Below are 17,918 nucleotides of genomic sequence, written 5' to 3'. Positions count from 1 at the left end.
AGACTAGGATTAAACTCTTAGTAGTCAGGTCTACAAGAAAGATCCGTTATTAGTTGTTAGAAAACATAGACAAGATCTGAAAACATCAGAACCAAATGGCATGAATTCCATCTACGTCCATTGATAGGTCTTGGAATATTAGCAAATTCTTCTTTTTACATAGTCATCTACATCCAGTTTGATAATTATTACATCGCTTGCTATTGTACAACAGCCATTTTTCGAGTTTTCGTGGTCTTGATAACAACGCAGTAGAAACCCTGTGGGAGCACGGTATAAACGCAGAAGAAACGTCACGAGAGCGCGATGAACGCAGCAACAGCTCTTTGGGGTCGGTGTGTTAACGCAGCCAAATGGAAAACAACTTGTTCAAACGCTGTGGATGCGCAGTGAGAGCGCAGCGAGAGCGCGATAGAGACGCAGTGGGATCCCAAAGGACTCCGTGAGGTCTCCGTGCAAGCGCAATTGACTTATCACTGCGTCTACACTGCGATTAGCTGCGTTCTTTGAGCGCGCCGACAGAGCTGTCGTGGCGCTGTTGGAGATCTTACAGCGTTGTCACGGGGATCTCACTACGCTTCTACGGCGTGTTTATCAGAACGCCGAGCAACGGCGCGTACTTTGTGCATGTTCAAAGTACGCGCCTTTGCATGGCGTTCTTCAGTGTTCAAGGCGATCCTACCGCGACGGACGAAGATGCCGTTGCGTTCTTACGGCGCTGTAGGAGACTCTATTTTTATTTTACATTATTTAAGGACGCAGCGGGATCGCCGTGAGGACGCAGCTCTGGTGTGACAGGGGTTTTACGGAAGTGGTTCGTACTGAATTACCGAAGTGACCACATGGTTTTGACACAATCTAAAAAAATATATATACATGTATATACAGTGTATAACGTATTCTCTTCCCCCTTTTTGTAGTTATCCTGTGGAATTGACGTCCCATTAGAGAGTTCTCTTCTTAGTGCTGGGTTTGTTTATGAATCGCTACATCTGATCTATCAGACTAAACATAGCTTTATGTAATAGCAAAGAGACACAAAATCGATGCAAATCGGAAGGACGCCCTACTCTTGTCCAGAAATACATGCATCAATCCATTTCAAAGTTGTATTGAATCGGAAATGAAGTAGATTGGTAAATATTGTTCCATGTGGAATTTAATGGCGTTGTAAATCAGATTTCGAGTCAATGACATTTCAAGTGTTCAATGCCCTAAAACTGGATAAAATAGCAAAATCGGTGTCATCGCTGATGATTGCATGCTTTCAAGTTAAGGAGCAAATTGTTTATCTCTTACTTAAACCATCCTTCTGTCACTGAAATCAAAGGTACTACTGTCACTGTCAAACGTTTCTACCCTCAAAGTCAACTGTATCACTGTCAAAGATTTCGTTGTTTCACTGCTTACTATTACACTGCCGTGCATCAAACAGTTCAATGTCTCGACCGACGACGCTATGCCATCGATTAGTCAGCGTATTGTTGTCATACATGGATGTACTAGTTATTTACTGCTAATACCTGTCAATGTCAACACCTATGTTTTGTCACTGTCACTGCCAACACCCATGTTTCTGTCACTACCAACAACTGTCCACACCCATGCTTTTGTCACTGTCAACATATACTTCTGTCACTGACAGTAGATTTTTGTTTTTGTTTATTAAGAAAATAAGATGCATTATCTAATGGTTGAATTGGGATATAGAGGTTGCAATCACTGGAGGTAACGTACATTGTATCTACCTGTATCCCCGTTTGGACCGTCGCACCTGGTTCTTTTTTTTCGATTCTAAAATAAACCTTCTCTTCAACCTAAAAATGTCTCGTGCAAAGTTCCTTTGAAAATGGTCCATTGGATGCACGGTCCGACAGATGAGTTCACAGACCCCTGTCAACCGGTGATCAGTTTCTAAAATGTTGAGCTGTATTCAAAGATTAACGGAGCATTGATCCCGTAACAAATTCTGTTTTACTTCTGGTATCAAATTTCAATTAATGCTTGCTGGTAAATAATGCAAAATAAATTTCATTCTATATATTTTAATGCAATACTTTATTGGTTTATAACATACAACTGTTGTATTAACATAAATTTGCATGCACCCATTTTTGTACATACAAATGTAGAATTTAAAAACCAATTCAGATTTAATTTTATCACGTAAGAAGAACACTTCACTAACAACAACATTATGTAATAAAGGCAAGCAATGAACAATGCAAACAATGGCCAGCTGAAACAAACAGACAATGATTGCCTCCATCTAAATCTGATACAGTGTTTGTCACATTAATGGAAGCATCAAGCAAATCATGTTCAGCCATGTTAAATCATGGAATGATCTATCACTACGGTATAAATTGGAGATTTTGTCTACAGATACTAAACCATTATCATTATAAAAGTCACAAATACAGTAAATTCAAGGTTTTTTATGATTCTATTACTGTGGAATATTTATAACAGAGAAAGCACTTTTAGCAACGCTAATATAAATGAACATATAAGCTGGGGTTTTTTCTCAAGAAGATAATTATACAAAATGTAGAGGATTAATATCTTTGTAATAGTGGTTAATTGTCATAGTAACATACATGAAATACCATTGAAAAGTATTCAATTTTTTATGCACAACCAACTCAATTTCAAGAGATCATTTTGTTGTCTTAAACATGTCTCAAAGTAAGATGACATCTTGAATTTTTCATATATCATCTAAATTTTATAATTAAATAGGTTACTGAGTGACTTTGTGTGTGGTGTTTCTGTTCAAAATAAAACAAGTGTACACAGATTAAACATTAAAAAAAACAGGACAAAACAACCAACACTGAAACTCGGAATTCCTCGAAACGCAGAAATAGAACAAAAAGTCGGTAAACACATCACAGTTTTTTGATATTGTCAGATAATTCTTAAAAATCAACTGAAAAAAAAAAATTTGAAACCCACAAACCTGTTTATCATGTCAACCTGTTTGTCTTATTTGGAATCCTAATTATAATAATGCCAAAACTATTTTTTATAATGTCATCTGGTGCCTAAGTGCATAATTACTAGTTTACTTAAAATAGAAATTATTGAAGGGCAATCATAATAACTACAAAATTTTCGAATTTCTTCATTTAAAGATATTTTAATTGATCAAAATCAAGTAGATTTGACAGATAATGCACTATTGCATTGCAGTAACTTTACAAATATGAATAAACAAGAACAGCTTTCAAAACACAGCAGACCACATTTCTGCTTAAAACAAATGAGTCACAAAATCCATTTTTAGCTACATATACGCATAGTAGTAGTCCTATTACAATCATTGAGGATGACATAACTTTTGTATGTACAAGTAGGCCACTGAGTAAATACAAATAATAACAAAATAATAAGCCAAGGTGGGTGTATATTAAATCCAAGCAGGAAAATTACACTTTCTTTGTATCTCTATTGTATTTTGCTCACCGTGTATTGCATCATGCCCTTGGTCCAATGACAATTTATTTAGAAACACAAAAAAGCATTTCTAGACATGTGTTTGGTGACTCAGAATGCTCTGAATGTGCAGAAGAAAGGGGAATATTATTTGGAATATATCTGCATTACTTTTTTAAACTTTGGGTCATATTTTGGACAGAAATGCAACAGAATCTTATAGAGAATCAAAAAAAGAAAAAAAGAAAGAGTATTGATAATATATCATAACTATAAGAAACTGATACAAATAAAGGAAAAAAGAAAACAAGTTTAATCTTAAAAAATAAACAATAAGAAATAAATAAAATACAAGTAAATATAATAATACATACTTATACCTCTATACAAAATTAACAAAGAAGTCTGATATGCAATGTTAAAAATAACTTATGCAGCACACAGTCAAGGGGACTGCATTACAGAAACAAAGGCAATACACTGTATGATGATATTTTATAGCATTGTAAACTCTACATACTTTACTTTTTTAAAAACATTCATAATATTGTGAAACATGATACAATTATGCTTGCATGAATGAAATGTACATGTATTACATGTAGGAATATAGATTTATATTAGATATTTAAAACACTGTCATATTCTTCATTTGGAAAAGCTGTTTGCTACTTTACCATATTGTAAGACTTATCATAATTTGTTCTATGGACATTTACAAGTACATGTAGATAATTTCACACATTCTTAGAATTCAGTTTAGAAAAAAAACCACACTTCAGTAATTGACCAATCAGCTGTCTAATGCATCCAACACTTTGATAATCTGTTGTTTAATGATTTTAGTTGCCTCTGCTGCCTGTGGGAGCAAGAATCTGTCAATGTCTGTCACCTGGATTTCCTCTCCATCAACCGAACCATATTTAAAAGTCACAAAGTCTGGGTGTTTCCTTTTCGATGTTATTTTCACGACACTTCCTAGAGCTCGGCGTGCTTGAATGTGGGCCATGTTCTTTCTGTTTGGAATTTCTCGGAGCACATATAAATGAGTATCTGTTACCAGTAAATGACTGCAAAAAAAGCATCCAGATTAAAAATATTATTGTTAAACATCAAACGAGATTTAACAACCTGTGATAACTATATTCGAAATACTTTTTAATAGATAAAAATTTGTCGAAAATGAAAAAACAACCTATTTCAAATTGATGCTTGATGTGTCGTAACACCACAAATGGCCTCACACGCGACCAAATTTCAAATGCCAAATTTAGTACATGTATAACATTTCATTGATTGCAGAATAAGTTATAAATCCCTCAAAATTACTCATTTTCTTTTCAGTTCAAGAGACATAACTCTGTCAAAAATCATGTTCAAACTCAATCTGTATATTCATAAAATACATCCATATATAAAATTTCAGTTGAATGTGTGCAACAGTTGTTTAGATAATGATCAAAAAGTGAAAGATGACAGAATGACAGAAGGACAGAATGACAGAACAGGGTCACACTATATGCCCTGACCATTTCATGGCGAGGGCATAAAAATAATCTAGAATTATAAGTAGTTCTAGCTTTGTACCATTACAACAAAAGGTACTGGTTAATTGCTGATATCTGTCATGGTAATATTTTTAATGTTCTTCCACAATTGGTTGCAGCTAAATTAAATGTTTTACTGTGATTCACTTAACCTTTAGCAATATGACTTAATGAGTCAGGATGACTGACCTTGGAAACATATATCCATTCCCTATGACCTCTTGACATCTACAGGAGTACTTGATGTCCGGTTTCTTCAGCCAGACTTCTACATTTACAACCTCCTTTCTGTCATCATCTGAAGAGTTCTCACCTACCTCATCACCTACAAAACACAAAGAAGCAGCCAATGTCAGATTTGTTCTATTGTAAATTGTTTCCTCTTTTGGTATTTCAATGACTGTAGTGTAAAAATTTTACCATCATCATCATCTCCAATAGAGAAAACATTTGCCATGTTTCTATATCTTTTGCCCACACGATCTGTATTGCTGACATGCCTGCTGAGAACAATCACAAAACAAAACATGAACTACATGTACAAGTTCTGTCCAAATATGTATCTTATAAGTGTGAAAAGACATTTCCATTCTATATGGACTCATCAGACATTCAATGCATTTCAACAATACTGATTTTGAATTTTGAAGATCATATATTATCAAACAGATACGTGTACCCGGTATATCTTGCTACATGTACAATCATTTTCATATTCTGTGGGAACTTAATAAAATCAGACAAGTGCTTTGGAGTTACCTTTCTTACCTGCTTGATGGTGACATTAAAAGACTCACCTTTCTTGTGTTTGGTGTTCATTCTTTATATAATCTGTTAGCTTTTGCTTCATCACAGCTGACTTGCTTTTGACAGTAGAGGTTAATTTTCCAAAAAATGATTCCCCATTTTCTTCCTCCTGCAAATTGAGAAATTTGTGTGACACTCTAAGCTCAAGACTCTGCTAGACCTCTAATATCATTACATGTATTGGTATATTTATATAAGGTTTCACATTTTTATCAAGTAAAACTTTATTAATTTTTATTTTATCAGGAGTTGCATTCTTAATGACATCACATTCTAACTTACACCATATGCTTTGAAGACATGAAGGTTATCAATGAGGAGCTAAGGAGTTTGGCTGTAATTTTTTACCTTTCCTGATCTATGAAAATCCTCGCCATTCTCCAAATCACTAGAGCTGTGTGATGCATCGGGGTTACAGACTATGCAATGTTTGGGATTGTGACTGGATAAGCCTTCAGAGAGTCTATCTTTTAGCAGTTCATGTAAACCTGAAAACAGAAATGTTGTGCTTGTAATGCTGAATTTCAAGTTTATGATAAGGGAATTTCATGTGAGAGTGGTGAGAGTGTGTGTATACAGTTTACAAACATTGTGTGTACAGTTTACAAAGATTCATAAAGTGCTGCATGTACATCTACATGTACTGCATTTCAAAATTCACTCTCTATCTCTCTGTATCATTAATGTGAAAACATACTTGAACAAGCAAAACATTTCACCAGCTTTAGTACAATTAATGTACAAAGTACCTTGCAGCAATAAAAATACAGATAAATCTACTCTAGTCAAAAAATCATGCAAATTTTTCACATTGTGCAAATTTTTAAATATGCAAACTTTTGAGAGAATTTGCACATACAAAGTAGAAGATGGAAATCAACTTTAATCTAAAAGTAAATATAGTCATACATTTATAAACTTAATCTCATGGTTAAACGATAGGGAAAATTCTTCATCTTCTGTAGTATATACCCATACCAATTCACATGCACCATAGTAAAGTGTTTGAAACTTGTCAGAAAACTTGCTGGATATCCAGGGCTGACAGCTAATAAAAGTTGTCAGCCTTGCCAAAGATTTCAATGTTCTGAGCAAACAGTATTCAGATTTTTTTTTAGAAAATTTTATTTAAAGCAACACTGACAAACTTAATGCTTAAAGGCTCTGTTGATTTGTTTAAATGCTTGCTTATTACTCTTTAAGGGCTAAGATGGCCAGGCATATGTTGAACGACAAACTTTTTAATATTTTTCCCCTGATAAAAATGGGCAAAAAGTAGACTTGAGTGAAAAATATCTTAGCTCTCATTCACATACATGTATAAAACTTCACCAAAAATAAAGAATCAAAATTCCTTCCTTTATAAGTTACATGTATAAGGAAGTTTAAAGGTTGTGAACAGAATGACAGATGGTCAGACAGGAAGTTAACAATATACTCCTTGAATATACTCCTCAATCATTGATCAAAACACTGACTCATCTGGTGTTAAATTCGCATACTGTACATGACTGTGTAGGATTTACACCTTTTTTGTATACTTGACATATTGTTGCTGTGCATACTTTGATAGCCTCCCTTTGCAAAGCTGACATACTGGTAGTGTTTCTGCAGGAAGTTGGCTATAACCATATGAACATACTGGTCCTCCTCCTCCCTCCCACTGCCGATAAAACACAGGTGTTCTCCTCCTGCAGCGGAGCCTGAAGTAACGAAAGTCCAAGGTCAACCACCAAATAAAGCAGAAATATCAGAACTATACACCTCTATTCTATCAATATTACTATTTCAAGATGTTATACTTTGATTCTGTTGCTTAAGTATAGAAGCCCTATGACTTGAGATGATATGTGATTTTTTCCTTAAGTTAAGTGTTTTCTATTCCTGAGCATTGGGGAAGGGATTAGAAACACATTGTGTTGGAGAAAAAACTATATACTAGTATCATTACAACCAGTGGTTCTTTACCCTTGCATATACAAATTGAATTTCATGTTGAATATTTACATTTTCCAGTGTCTTTATCTGTGATAACACTATGAACTGATTTTGTACTATGTAGTCCAATTGATTTAAAAGACATATTGTTGGGGCGCAAGCAGGGTTTGCATACTAAATATTCTAATTTGAATCGCACAACTGCTGAAATTTATATAAATATAAGTAATAAGGAATCATTCTTTGAATATTATGAGGTGATAATTTCGGTCTTGGTGTGATCAAATCTATAATAAAGCCTCTCAGGCTTTGTTGGATTAGATCAATTCCCGACAGAAATTATCACCTCATAAAACTCAAAGAATGATTCCTTAAATAAAAATTGCTAATTGGTAGGCATAAAGCTGCAAAACTATTAGAATTTATTGATGAAATATCTCTTAAAATATTGTCCTGTACCCCAGTGAAGTTTCCTTAAACAAAGTCATAAGAAGGGGGGCATTTACAATATGTCCCCTCTCTATATCTATTTAGGCACTGACCTGAAGAGATGGACTGTTGCTTGGCAGCAAGTAATGCCTGTACTGCAGTGCTGAACTCCTTTGGGTTTTGCAGCATCTAATTGTATAAATCATCTAATTGTATAAATCATCTAATCGTATAAATCAAACAAGATAAGAAATCAAATTCAGTAAGAATTAATTCTAATTCAAATTATAACATTTTTTTAAGAAATTCATTTTCATGACACGTTTACAAAAGGTTGCAATCTTCTTCCTCTGACAAAGAAATCAATTTTCAAAATATAGAAAACCAATCTGCAAGTCATTAAAAAATAAACAAATCACTTACAAGGTTAGCATCCAGATGAAATGCGGTGGACAAATGTCCACTGTTGTACTGGTCAGCGGGACGACAGTCCACCACGAAATACCGAACACCATCACCCTGAACCAAAAATAACTCATTTTATTTTTATTGAATTACCAGTACTTCTTTGGGAGGTAACACCTCCACAACATACATAAAAAATTTTAAAAAATTATAAATATCAAAATTTTAATTACTTTTCACCTATTGTTTGAATTTCAAGAAGCATAATTCTGAGCTGTCATGTACCGGTAACTAATCATTTCAGAAACTAGAAATTCATGTAAACAAATAGTTTTTAAGATAAAACATGTACTTACCCCTGCGAGGTTGTTGTTTTGGAGAAGTTCTGCCACAGACACAGGTAAACACAATGCCTGTGAAACTTGTAGATCCTCTTCTTTTCCAGGTATCAAATTATTACCAAATAATGGACTCTGGTAATCCTGCAAAACAAAATCCATTATCTGTACAGGTTACTCATTTTATCAACATCCACAAATGAGCTAAATATTATATAGAATGCATGTGAAAATGATCTACATGTATCTTGAGAATAAATCAAACTGAGAAAACTATGGCATGTCCAATTCACAAAAATGAGCTAAACATAGTTTAACAGTTGATTAACTACATGTATGTTTATCAACAGTAAACTACAGTTTACAAAGCATTAACTATGTAAACCACGTAGTTAATGATTTGTTCTCTCTAGTTTTCACCAGTAACACCATATTTAATGTTGGAAACTATAGTTTATGAATGCTAATCTACATGTATGTTTATCTGTCTGTAAATAAACATTTATGATAGATTTTGCTGATAAATATAGACAAACACCTGTAAACTATAGTCTCATTCCTTAACTATAGTTAGGAGCTGTTAATCTTAATTTAATCATGTATATCAGGCATAATGTTAATTACAGTTTTGAATTGTTAACTGTAGTTTACAAATGGTGAAACCATATACTAGTATATCAGATAAACTACAAGTATGTTTTGCAATTGCAAAGTATTGTTTTCAGTGTCAATAATAGTATACTCTTCTGAAACAGATTACTGGTAACAATGGTCTACTGATATGAAATATAGATTAACATCATTAACTATGGTTTACAGTCCATACACTGTGAAACTTATGTTTAGCTAATTTTTTCAAATTTGGCATGCCATATTACACATATTATTTTATAATATACTGTATATTGTGGTCTGCTTAATATTTCTAAACATAACTTTAAGTAGGAAAACTGTTTCATACACAAAATAAATCCATGATTAAAAACTCAGAAAAATAATTCATTCATTGTAGCAATCTTTACCCTTCTAAACGACTGTGGGGTTTTAGAAGCGTAGTATTGTGCTAAAGCACAGAAGTCCTCAATGTCTTCAGCCTCCAGTCCTGATGGAAAGGATGCCAGCATTTCTGTATGAAAGGGGAAAATATTATACTACATATATCATGTAGGTTAAGTTTTATTCATACAGGTAATGGTATTGTTGAATTCAGTCTTCTGTTACCTGCAATTGATTGTTTGGACTCCAATTCTCCAGTCAATATCTGATCTCTGAAAAAGATAGTGATACCAATATAACAGAATGAATAAATGAAAAATTATATTTTTATTTTTTTTTTGGAGACCTAGACAAACTTGTTCTGCTACAAAAAAGGTTCACCAGATTCTGAGTACCAACCTTGCATTTACCAAAATGACAAGAGCCATGAAAAAAGTTAGAAACTGGTCCCCATGTTGAAAGTACACATCCCACATCACTTGTATAACTTGTAGGTCGCATGGTGCAGAAAACAAACTTCTGAACTACAAAGCAATTTAAATAAAAATTAATAATATGAAAAATATATTTTCTCTTTCTCAGCACTAATGAAATACATGAAACTACATGTATAAATGCTCAATCTGCTTTTGAAATGTTAGGCAATGATTTGTACATGTATATGAATTTTCATATCTATAACCTATATTATACTGTGTATATTGAATCTAGTTTAAAGGGGCACGGTCACGATTTTGGTAAAAAATTATTTTTTCGATTTGAATGTTTACAATGCTTCAGTTAGGCATTTTCAATAGGCAACCAAAAGTTGAGTGTCGTTTGTTAAGTTATAAGCGAGTTGCAGAGCTTATAATTCTCCGCTATGTAAACAAAGCTTTTGTTTACATTTTGAATGTTGAAGTGAAAATTCCAGTCTTAGACCTAAAATGAATTTGTTTATTGTAAGGAACTGTTTATTTATGCTTAAAATGAATAAGAAGATAGATAAATCAGCTTGAAAAAGATTTTTTACCAGTATATTGAACCTATGTAAACAAAAACAGGGCACGAGCCTTGTTTACATGACAAAGAATTGTGAGCCCTGTATCTTGCTTAAAACTCGTCGACTGGCACCCAAATTTCATTTGATCATTATAAAGCATTGTAAATAATAAAAACAGAACTAGATCGTTCTCGTTGCAAGCAACGAGTGGGTCTTCCGTCCGATTTTTGAGTAAATGAGATAAAATCCTTCACTTTTAAGACTAAATTGTTAATTAACGCCAAAAAAATTAGGAAACAAAAAATTCGGCACCCAGGGCTTGAACCCAGGTCGCCTGGGCACATGTCCACCACTGTAACGACTGAGCTAATCGGACTCTCGCTTCAGGAATTTGATGCTTAATATCTCGGGAACGCATCAATCGATTTTAAATTTTTTTACATATTCTTAATCAGTAAAAGAGTCTCTATCAACCCGTTAGAAAAATATATATAAAGCAAAAAGTTGAAAAAACCGATTTTTTATCTTTCCTTCCGGTGACGACCGGAAGTGACGGCGGACGATTTTATGACCATGTTGCAACAGGTTAAGTGGATGTCTATCTTCACTGAAAATTTCAGCCCTATATCTCTATTCGTTTTTTGGATCTCTAGCCGACAAAATTTACTTTTAAAAATCGTAAACGGACGATAACTTCCGACCGGAAGTGTTTATCAAAAAATTGAAACGGCGGTACAAACTTCAGATACTGACACATCAACCCTCAAAATTTGAAGAAAATCGAATGAGCCATCTTCGAGAAATCGCCTGCACAAAATTTGTAAGACAAAAAAAGAATAAAAAGAATAATAAGAAAAGTGAAAAAGAAACAATAGAATAATAGTAGGGTCTTCCGCTGAAGACGGAAGACCCTAAAAATAAAATTTGATCAAAATCGTGACCATGCCCCTTTAAAGTTCTTTATCATATTGATTTTTACTTCTTTATTTTGTAACAGTGTGTTCTTCTTTGTAAATCAACTAATTAATAAAAGAATCAAGGAAATCATGACATAGAAAAACCAAAGTTTGTGACCACTATACATATATTAAATAATTTTTCTGACAACACAAGCACTTAGTCTAGCAAAATCATTGCCTTAGGCTAAACACTATGCAATGGAGAAATAACATTTCACAATATCATGTTACATGCACAATAACATGTAACATGCACTAGTTACCCAGGAGTGACAGTAGAGGTCGGGTAGTATCCTTTTTGTGTCCAGGAAAGAGCTCAGCTCGGGGTCATGGTACTGTAGAAGCAATCGAAACAGGTGGAAAGGTTTTCCTCCCTTCACACAATCTCTGTCAAAATAAAATCAATCTTTGATCTTCCTTAAAACTAGATTTGTCGTAAGGCCATGAATATCACCACAGGCAGCAAAATTGTCAAATGTCATATTTAGTATAACATTTATTTGCACAGTTGTTTGCTTTTTTTTTTTGTTCAAAGGGCATAATTCTACTAAAAATCATCAGACTTGTACAAAATTTGAACTTGACCAGTATTTTCTTGTAAAATACAGTTATATCTGCATATGTAATTTCAACTTTATAAATAGTTCAAAAGGTAGTACATATGTACAGGAAAACTGGAAAATTCTTCTTTTTTTCTAAGTTCAAGGGGCATAACTCTGTCAAAAATCATCAGAGCTAGACCCAATTTAAACTTGACCGGCATATTACTATGACATATCCATATATCAAATTTGAGTTGAATGTGTGCAACTGTTGCCGACATCATGAACACAAATAATGGAAATGATGCCCCAGGCAATTATATGTTGGAGGCATAAAAATCTATGCAAAGTATCTTTGCTCTTATTTTGCATAGATCACATTTTTAAATCTCTAGTGCTGTTATAATTAAAATTGAAAGACTACTGGTATGCAAAAAACGTTGGCTTTACATGTAATTGTTTACCCTAAAAAGGAGCCATATTCAAATTGTGTTTGTATCATATACCTGGTTGTCTAGATGCAATTTTATACTAAAAAGAGATGTTATTTTACTACATCTCTCCATCTTCCCTTTGAATTAAAAGTCTATAGGGATTTTGCTATGCAACAGACATAAAAGTACCCGGACAATATCGTTGAAAAAACTGTGAAGTATTCCAAGTGACTTCTGAGTGGAGAAAAATTGTCAACATTTCCCATCATAAATTTCTGGAAAAAATTTGTTTTCATTTGTGTGAATTTCTCTAGGTGAAAATGTAGATGAGCCAGAGGTGTCAATGAAGGAATCTTGGATTTTTTCTCGTTCATTGGTTTCAATTGTACATCTTTCACAGGTAGTTTTGTAAAAATTGAAAAAAAAAAAAAAAAAGTGGCGGAAACATTAACTTTGGGCACAGCATAGAATCATGTAACATTTATCCTTGAAATATTATTCAAAACCTTCATATTTACCTAGGAATGAACTTGTTCACTATGGAATAAAAGCAGTTGTAAATCTGGGCTCTTGTTAATTTAAGAGCTAACAGTGGCTGTATGACTTCAAGCCATCCATTCTCTGATGAATATTTTTCATTTCTGGATTTTGAAAAAAATGTCACAATAGATTCTAGATCACTGACAATCGACACCTTGTCTTCCTCTTCATTGCCCAGCTTGTCTGTAACAAATAAAGAAAAAAATACTGTAACTATTTCATTCTATCAATTTTCTTTAATCTGGAATGTGCCATCTTTGCTAGCTAAGAGTTTTCAGTCCATGTTTATGGGGAGTGGAGTGGAGTGGACTGAAAATCCTTGGCAAGCAAAGATGGGAAGGTGCTAATTATCTTGTATAAATTTAGTAAAATCTGACATGTTCCTCAATATAATTACTACGCCGGTTTGAAATTTTTGGTATCTTTGGTTTTTTTGTTTGATAATAAAGTTAAAAAAGTAACTGTCCTATAATGACCATACCAACTAGAGCTCTGCAATCTTCTCTGATAATTCCTTGTTCATCCAGATCATACAGTCCATCAAATGCACTGAGAGCATCCCCTTTATTTTGGACATTAAGGCAGATCTGAAATGACCAATATAATATTGTATGTTATAGAAAAGAATGACCAACTTTAGGTTTGATTTGACCCACCATTAAGTCTTAAACCTAAAAAAATTTTTCTACGTATCGATAGTTGTAAAAATGTACTATAACTTCCAGGCTTAGGTTATTTGTGTTTGTACCAATGAAGTCTATGATATCAAAATACAGTCAAACACAGTTATCGTGAACACGCTTATAATAAATTGACGTTTACAGCAAAGTGATTTTCATTCCTTGTGAATTAATTACGTTTTAACTTTTATACTTGACAGATATAATGAATTACGCTTATAATGAAGCAAAATTGCCTGTCCCTGGCACTTCTTTATAAGCGTGTTTTACTGTATTTAATCATGGCAATGTAATTTGCAACAAACATATCACAAAGAAGGCCGTCTCCTGAAATATTTCTAAAATGTCACAAGGTTTTAAAGAAAGATACTTAAACAAATTGCACAATTTTTCACACTGTCTCAAGCCACATTACAGTCAATAAACTAATAAATATTCATTACCTGCCAAACCTCTGCTCTAAGATGATCAGGAACAGTCCGACATTTGCAGATATTTCTTATAGTTCCAAAATCACAGCTTTCAACTAGTGCTGTTTCAAGGTCTGTTACCCTATAAACAATAAGAAATAATTCAGCATACAATACTTATCAACATAGCCAATTTTTTAAGGGACATAGACAAGACATGAGCTCAAAAAAATTTAAAATATTTTTTCCTTTTATTTTTAATTATAGAATGTTTAACATTGGCATTTCCAATGCTTCAGCAAAACATGACTGTCATTAGACAAGAAGTTACATGTGTGAAACAGAGTTCAGAATTGTTTGTTTGATTGGACACAAATGTTTGAGTCTTCTTTGTATTTACATATGTGTTACATTGGTAAAAGTTTCATTCCAATCTTGCTTATTCTTGTTTACCAGCATAAAGTTTTATGAACATGAAGACTTTATCTTGTTTGTCACAATTAAGTTATTTTGTTTAAGGCATGGTAATAGCTGTACTTATTATTTGTAAACAAAAATAAGTTAACATAAAAGAGAATTACAAGCTTTGTATCTTGCTTGTAACTTGACTTCTGGCATAGAAATTTTGGTAACACAATTGAAATGTCCAAGGTCATCTTACTAGACATTACCACTAATTATGGAAAATAAGATTTTTAAAATTTGAGCTAAAAGTGTATCTAACTATGTTCCCTTTAGGTACTATTAACATTAAAGGGTGATCTAAAAGAAGCATGGGACGTATTGCCTGTGATGTCTCGCTTTACCTTTTCACAGATATTTTATTATCCAAACAGTTATTTGAGAAATTATTCATGAAATAATTAGGGCTGCTTATTACAAGTAAGCTGAATAAAATGTGCAAAACAATAACTCCAATGAAGTTTTAATTATCTATTAAATCCCTTTCTTAAAGGGGCATGGTCAGGATTTTAGTCAAATTCAATTTTACTGTTTTTATTATTTTATACAATGCTTTACTTTAGGAATGTATTTCTAATGATCATGTGAAATTTGAGAGTCAAGGATAAAGTTATAAGCAAGATACAAGGCTCAGAATTCTTTATCATGTAAACAAGGCTTGCGCCCTGTTTTCGTTTACATGTCCCACATTGTTTATAATATATAAAACGTCCGAAAATAAGGTAATATCTCTATAATAAAACATATATAATAAAACATAGGCTGAAACAGCTAAGGACGTAACTACTAAGGGCCGTAGCTACTAGGGTCCGAACATATCGAGGGTTAAACGTGGGAAAGGCCGAAACGACTAAAAATCTTTTAATAGGCAACCAAAATTTGAGTATCATCTGTTGAGTTATAAGTCAGTTACAGAGTTAACAATTCTTTGCTATGTAAACAAAGCTTTAATTTGTTTGTTTATAACATTTTGAATACTGAAGTACAAATTCCAGATACAGACCTAAAACGAATGAGTGAAACATTAGGAACTGTTTATTTGTGCTTAAAATGAATAAAAAGATAGACAAATCAGCTTGAAAAAGATTTTTTACTGGTATTTTGAACCTACGTCCTGTGAGATTATCGAACAATTTTGTGAAATTTTTGGAAGGTGGTGTGAAGCAGTCAAGGTTTGTTTTCAGAAGAGCAGATAATTGATTTTTTTTTAAAATAAATCTTGACAATGTTTTAATTATCCTACATCATATAAGTACATGTATTAATCAGCTCGTTAAATTTTATTATATGTCGTTTCTGTATGTATTTTGTTAGAGTCATATTTCTTTGTAAGGATTTTAAAATTTGCTATTCTCGTTGCCTTTTTACCGATGATTTCAATACACTTGCATGGACAGAGATGTTTATTATTCATTTTTTGATAACATAATTGCACTCAACACGCAATGATCCGAAACACAGGTAACGGGTAAACTAATGAAGCTACTGCTCCAGACACATGTGTATCTGGGGTATGTATATACATGGTACATGGGTCTGGTGAACAAAGGGGGAGGTTCACACCTCTTGACTGGTAAATTGATTTCTGTATAATTAACTACTCGAATATTATCAGATGAAACCAAAAAATAAATGAGACTGTGTAAAATCAGGCGTTTATTATACCTAATTCATGTGTATAGTCCATCAATCAATGTTTAAAGAAACAAGCATTTGACTTTATCGAAAAGTAATTAATGTTCAAATGTTCAAAATAAATGTGTTTGATACTGTTTTTTTTTAATTGAGTGTGTGCCCCATATATTCAAAAAAGCAAATTTGAAATAATGGTATATGTAAAGTATATTGGCAATTCTTTAAAATACCTGGGACGTTTATAACTTTATACTTATATATTATATCCATGATTTTACCAGATATATCGTTATAAAACCTATCTTGAAATTATTCTAGAATTGTTATTTGTACTTAATAACCCTGATCTGATCATATTTACGACAGAGTTCTTAAAACCCCGAGACCCGTTTTTGACCGGCCATTTCCGAGAGTATGTAAAAATCAATGTTTATTTTCTTTAAATCTAAATTTTAAAAATGCCTTACTGAAGCATCGTAAACATTAAAATCGGACAAGTAATTTTAGACCAAAATCGTGATCATGCCCCTTTAAAGACCACAGAAATTGACTCTGATTTTTTTATTTTCTGGATTTTTTACTGTTGCTTTTCTTTTGATATGTTACTTCATGATAAAATTGTATTAAAGTAAATTTAAACACCTTTCTATGCCGGAATTCTCACTTCACAATAAAAGTAAATATTGGGAGGAGACACACAAATATAACAATTTTTAGAGAAACAAACAACCAAAGATGGGACAGAATTTCTGAGCATGATTTATAAAGAACTGCCCAAAGATTTAGTGAAGTCAGAATATCAAGTTCATTAGTTGGGCCGAATCTGAACCAAGACTTATTGGTCCCTTGCATATCTAAAGAATCAGTTGGCCTATATCCATCGGTTGTACAGGAAGCATATATGTATATCAAGAATGGAATCGTATTTAATTGACTGACAAATATCAAATAAATCCCGATTAAATTAATTGATTCATTTATAACACCTATTTATAAAGTTTATTGGAAAAAATGTAACTGGTCACATGATCAAACAGACCTGTCAAAATTTGCATGACCAATAAGCTTAAAGCTATGCGTGAAAAAATAATTAGGTTGTTTCAAATTTTACAAAGACTGCATTGAAGAGATATTGTGTGATATATTGGGGGTTTGATCGAAGAAAACGATGAAAAACCACAGTTAACCACTTTACCAGCTAGTGTCATCAATTCCGTCCGCCATGTTTTTGACGTGTTGTCGTAAATTGAAATGTAAGGTGTCGTAAAATATTTCTATTTCCTTTATCAAATAAAATATACGTAAAAATATTCAAATAATGCATCTTAAGTGATAAGTGTTATAGATATATATGTTTGTTCTATTTTCAGTTCTTA

General features: G+C 32.9%; 1 protein-coding gene across 2 annotated transcripts; it reads right to left on the bottom strand.

The window, feature by feature from the left end:
* Positions 1–2,535: 2,535 nt before the first annotated feature.
* LOC105342257 (TBC1 domain family member 23) lies at positions 2,536–17,863 on the bottom strand. 2 transcript variants are annotated; one of them, XM_011449148.4, is made up of 17 exons: positions 17,738–17,863; positions 14,479–14,587; positions 13,837–13,942; positions 13,334–13,538; positions 12,103–12,226; positions 10,298–10,422; positions 10,124–10,170; positions 9,925–10,028; positions 8,921–9,046; positions 8,583–8,678; positions 8,273–8,348; positions 7,358–7,495; positions 6,141–6,280; positions 5,783–5,901; positions 5,406–5,488; positions 5,175–5,310; positions 2,536–4,508 (listed from the first exon to the last, which is right to left on the bottom strand). In XM_011449148.4, the coding sequence occupies exons 1-17, from the start codon at positions 17,764–17,766 to the stop codon at positions 4,232–4,234; spliced, it is 2,040 nt and encodes a 679-aa protein (XP_011447450.3). In that variant the 5' UTR covers positions 17,767–17,863; the 3' UTR covers positions 2,536–4,231. The 2 variants fall into 2 exon arrangements, with proteins under 2 accessions (XP_011447450.3, XP_011447451.3); XM_011449149.4 differs by having other exon boundaries at positions 5,406–5,485.
* Positions 17,864–17,918: the final 55 nt, after the last annotated feature.

Source organism: Magallana gigas, chromosome 2 (genome assembly GCF_963853765.1).
Source record: "Magallana gigas chromosome 2, xbMagGiga1.1, whole genome shotgun sequence".
Lineage (NCBI taxonomy): Eukaryota > Metazoa > Mollusca > Bivalvia > Ostreida > Ostreidae > Magallana > Magallana gigas.
The sequence above is the reverse complement of the archived record's forward strand: the minus strand, read 5'-3'. Positions and strand labels throughout refer to the sequence as shown.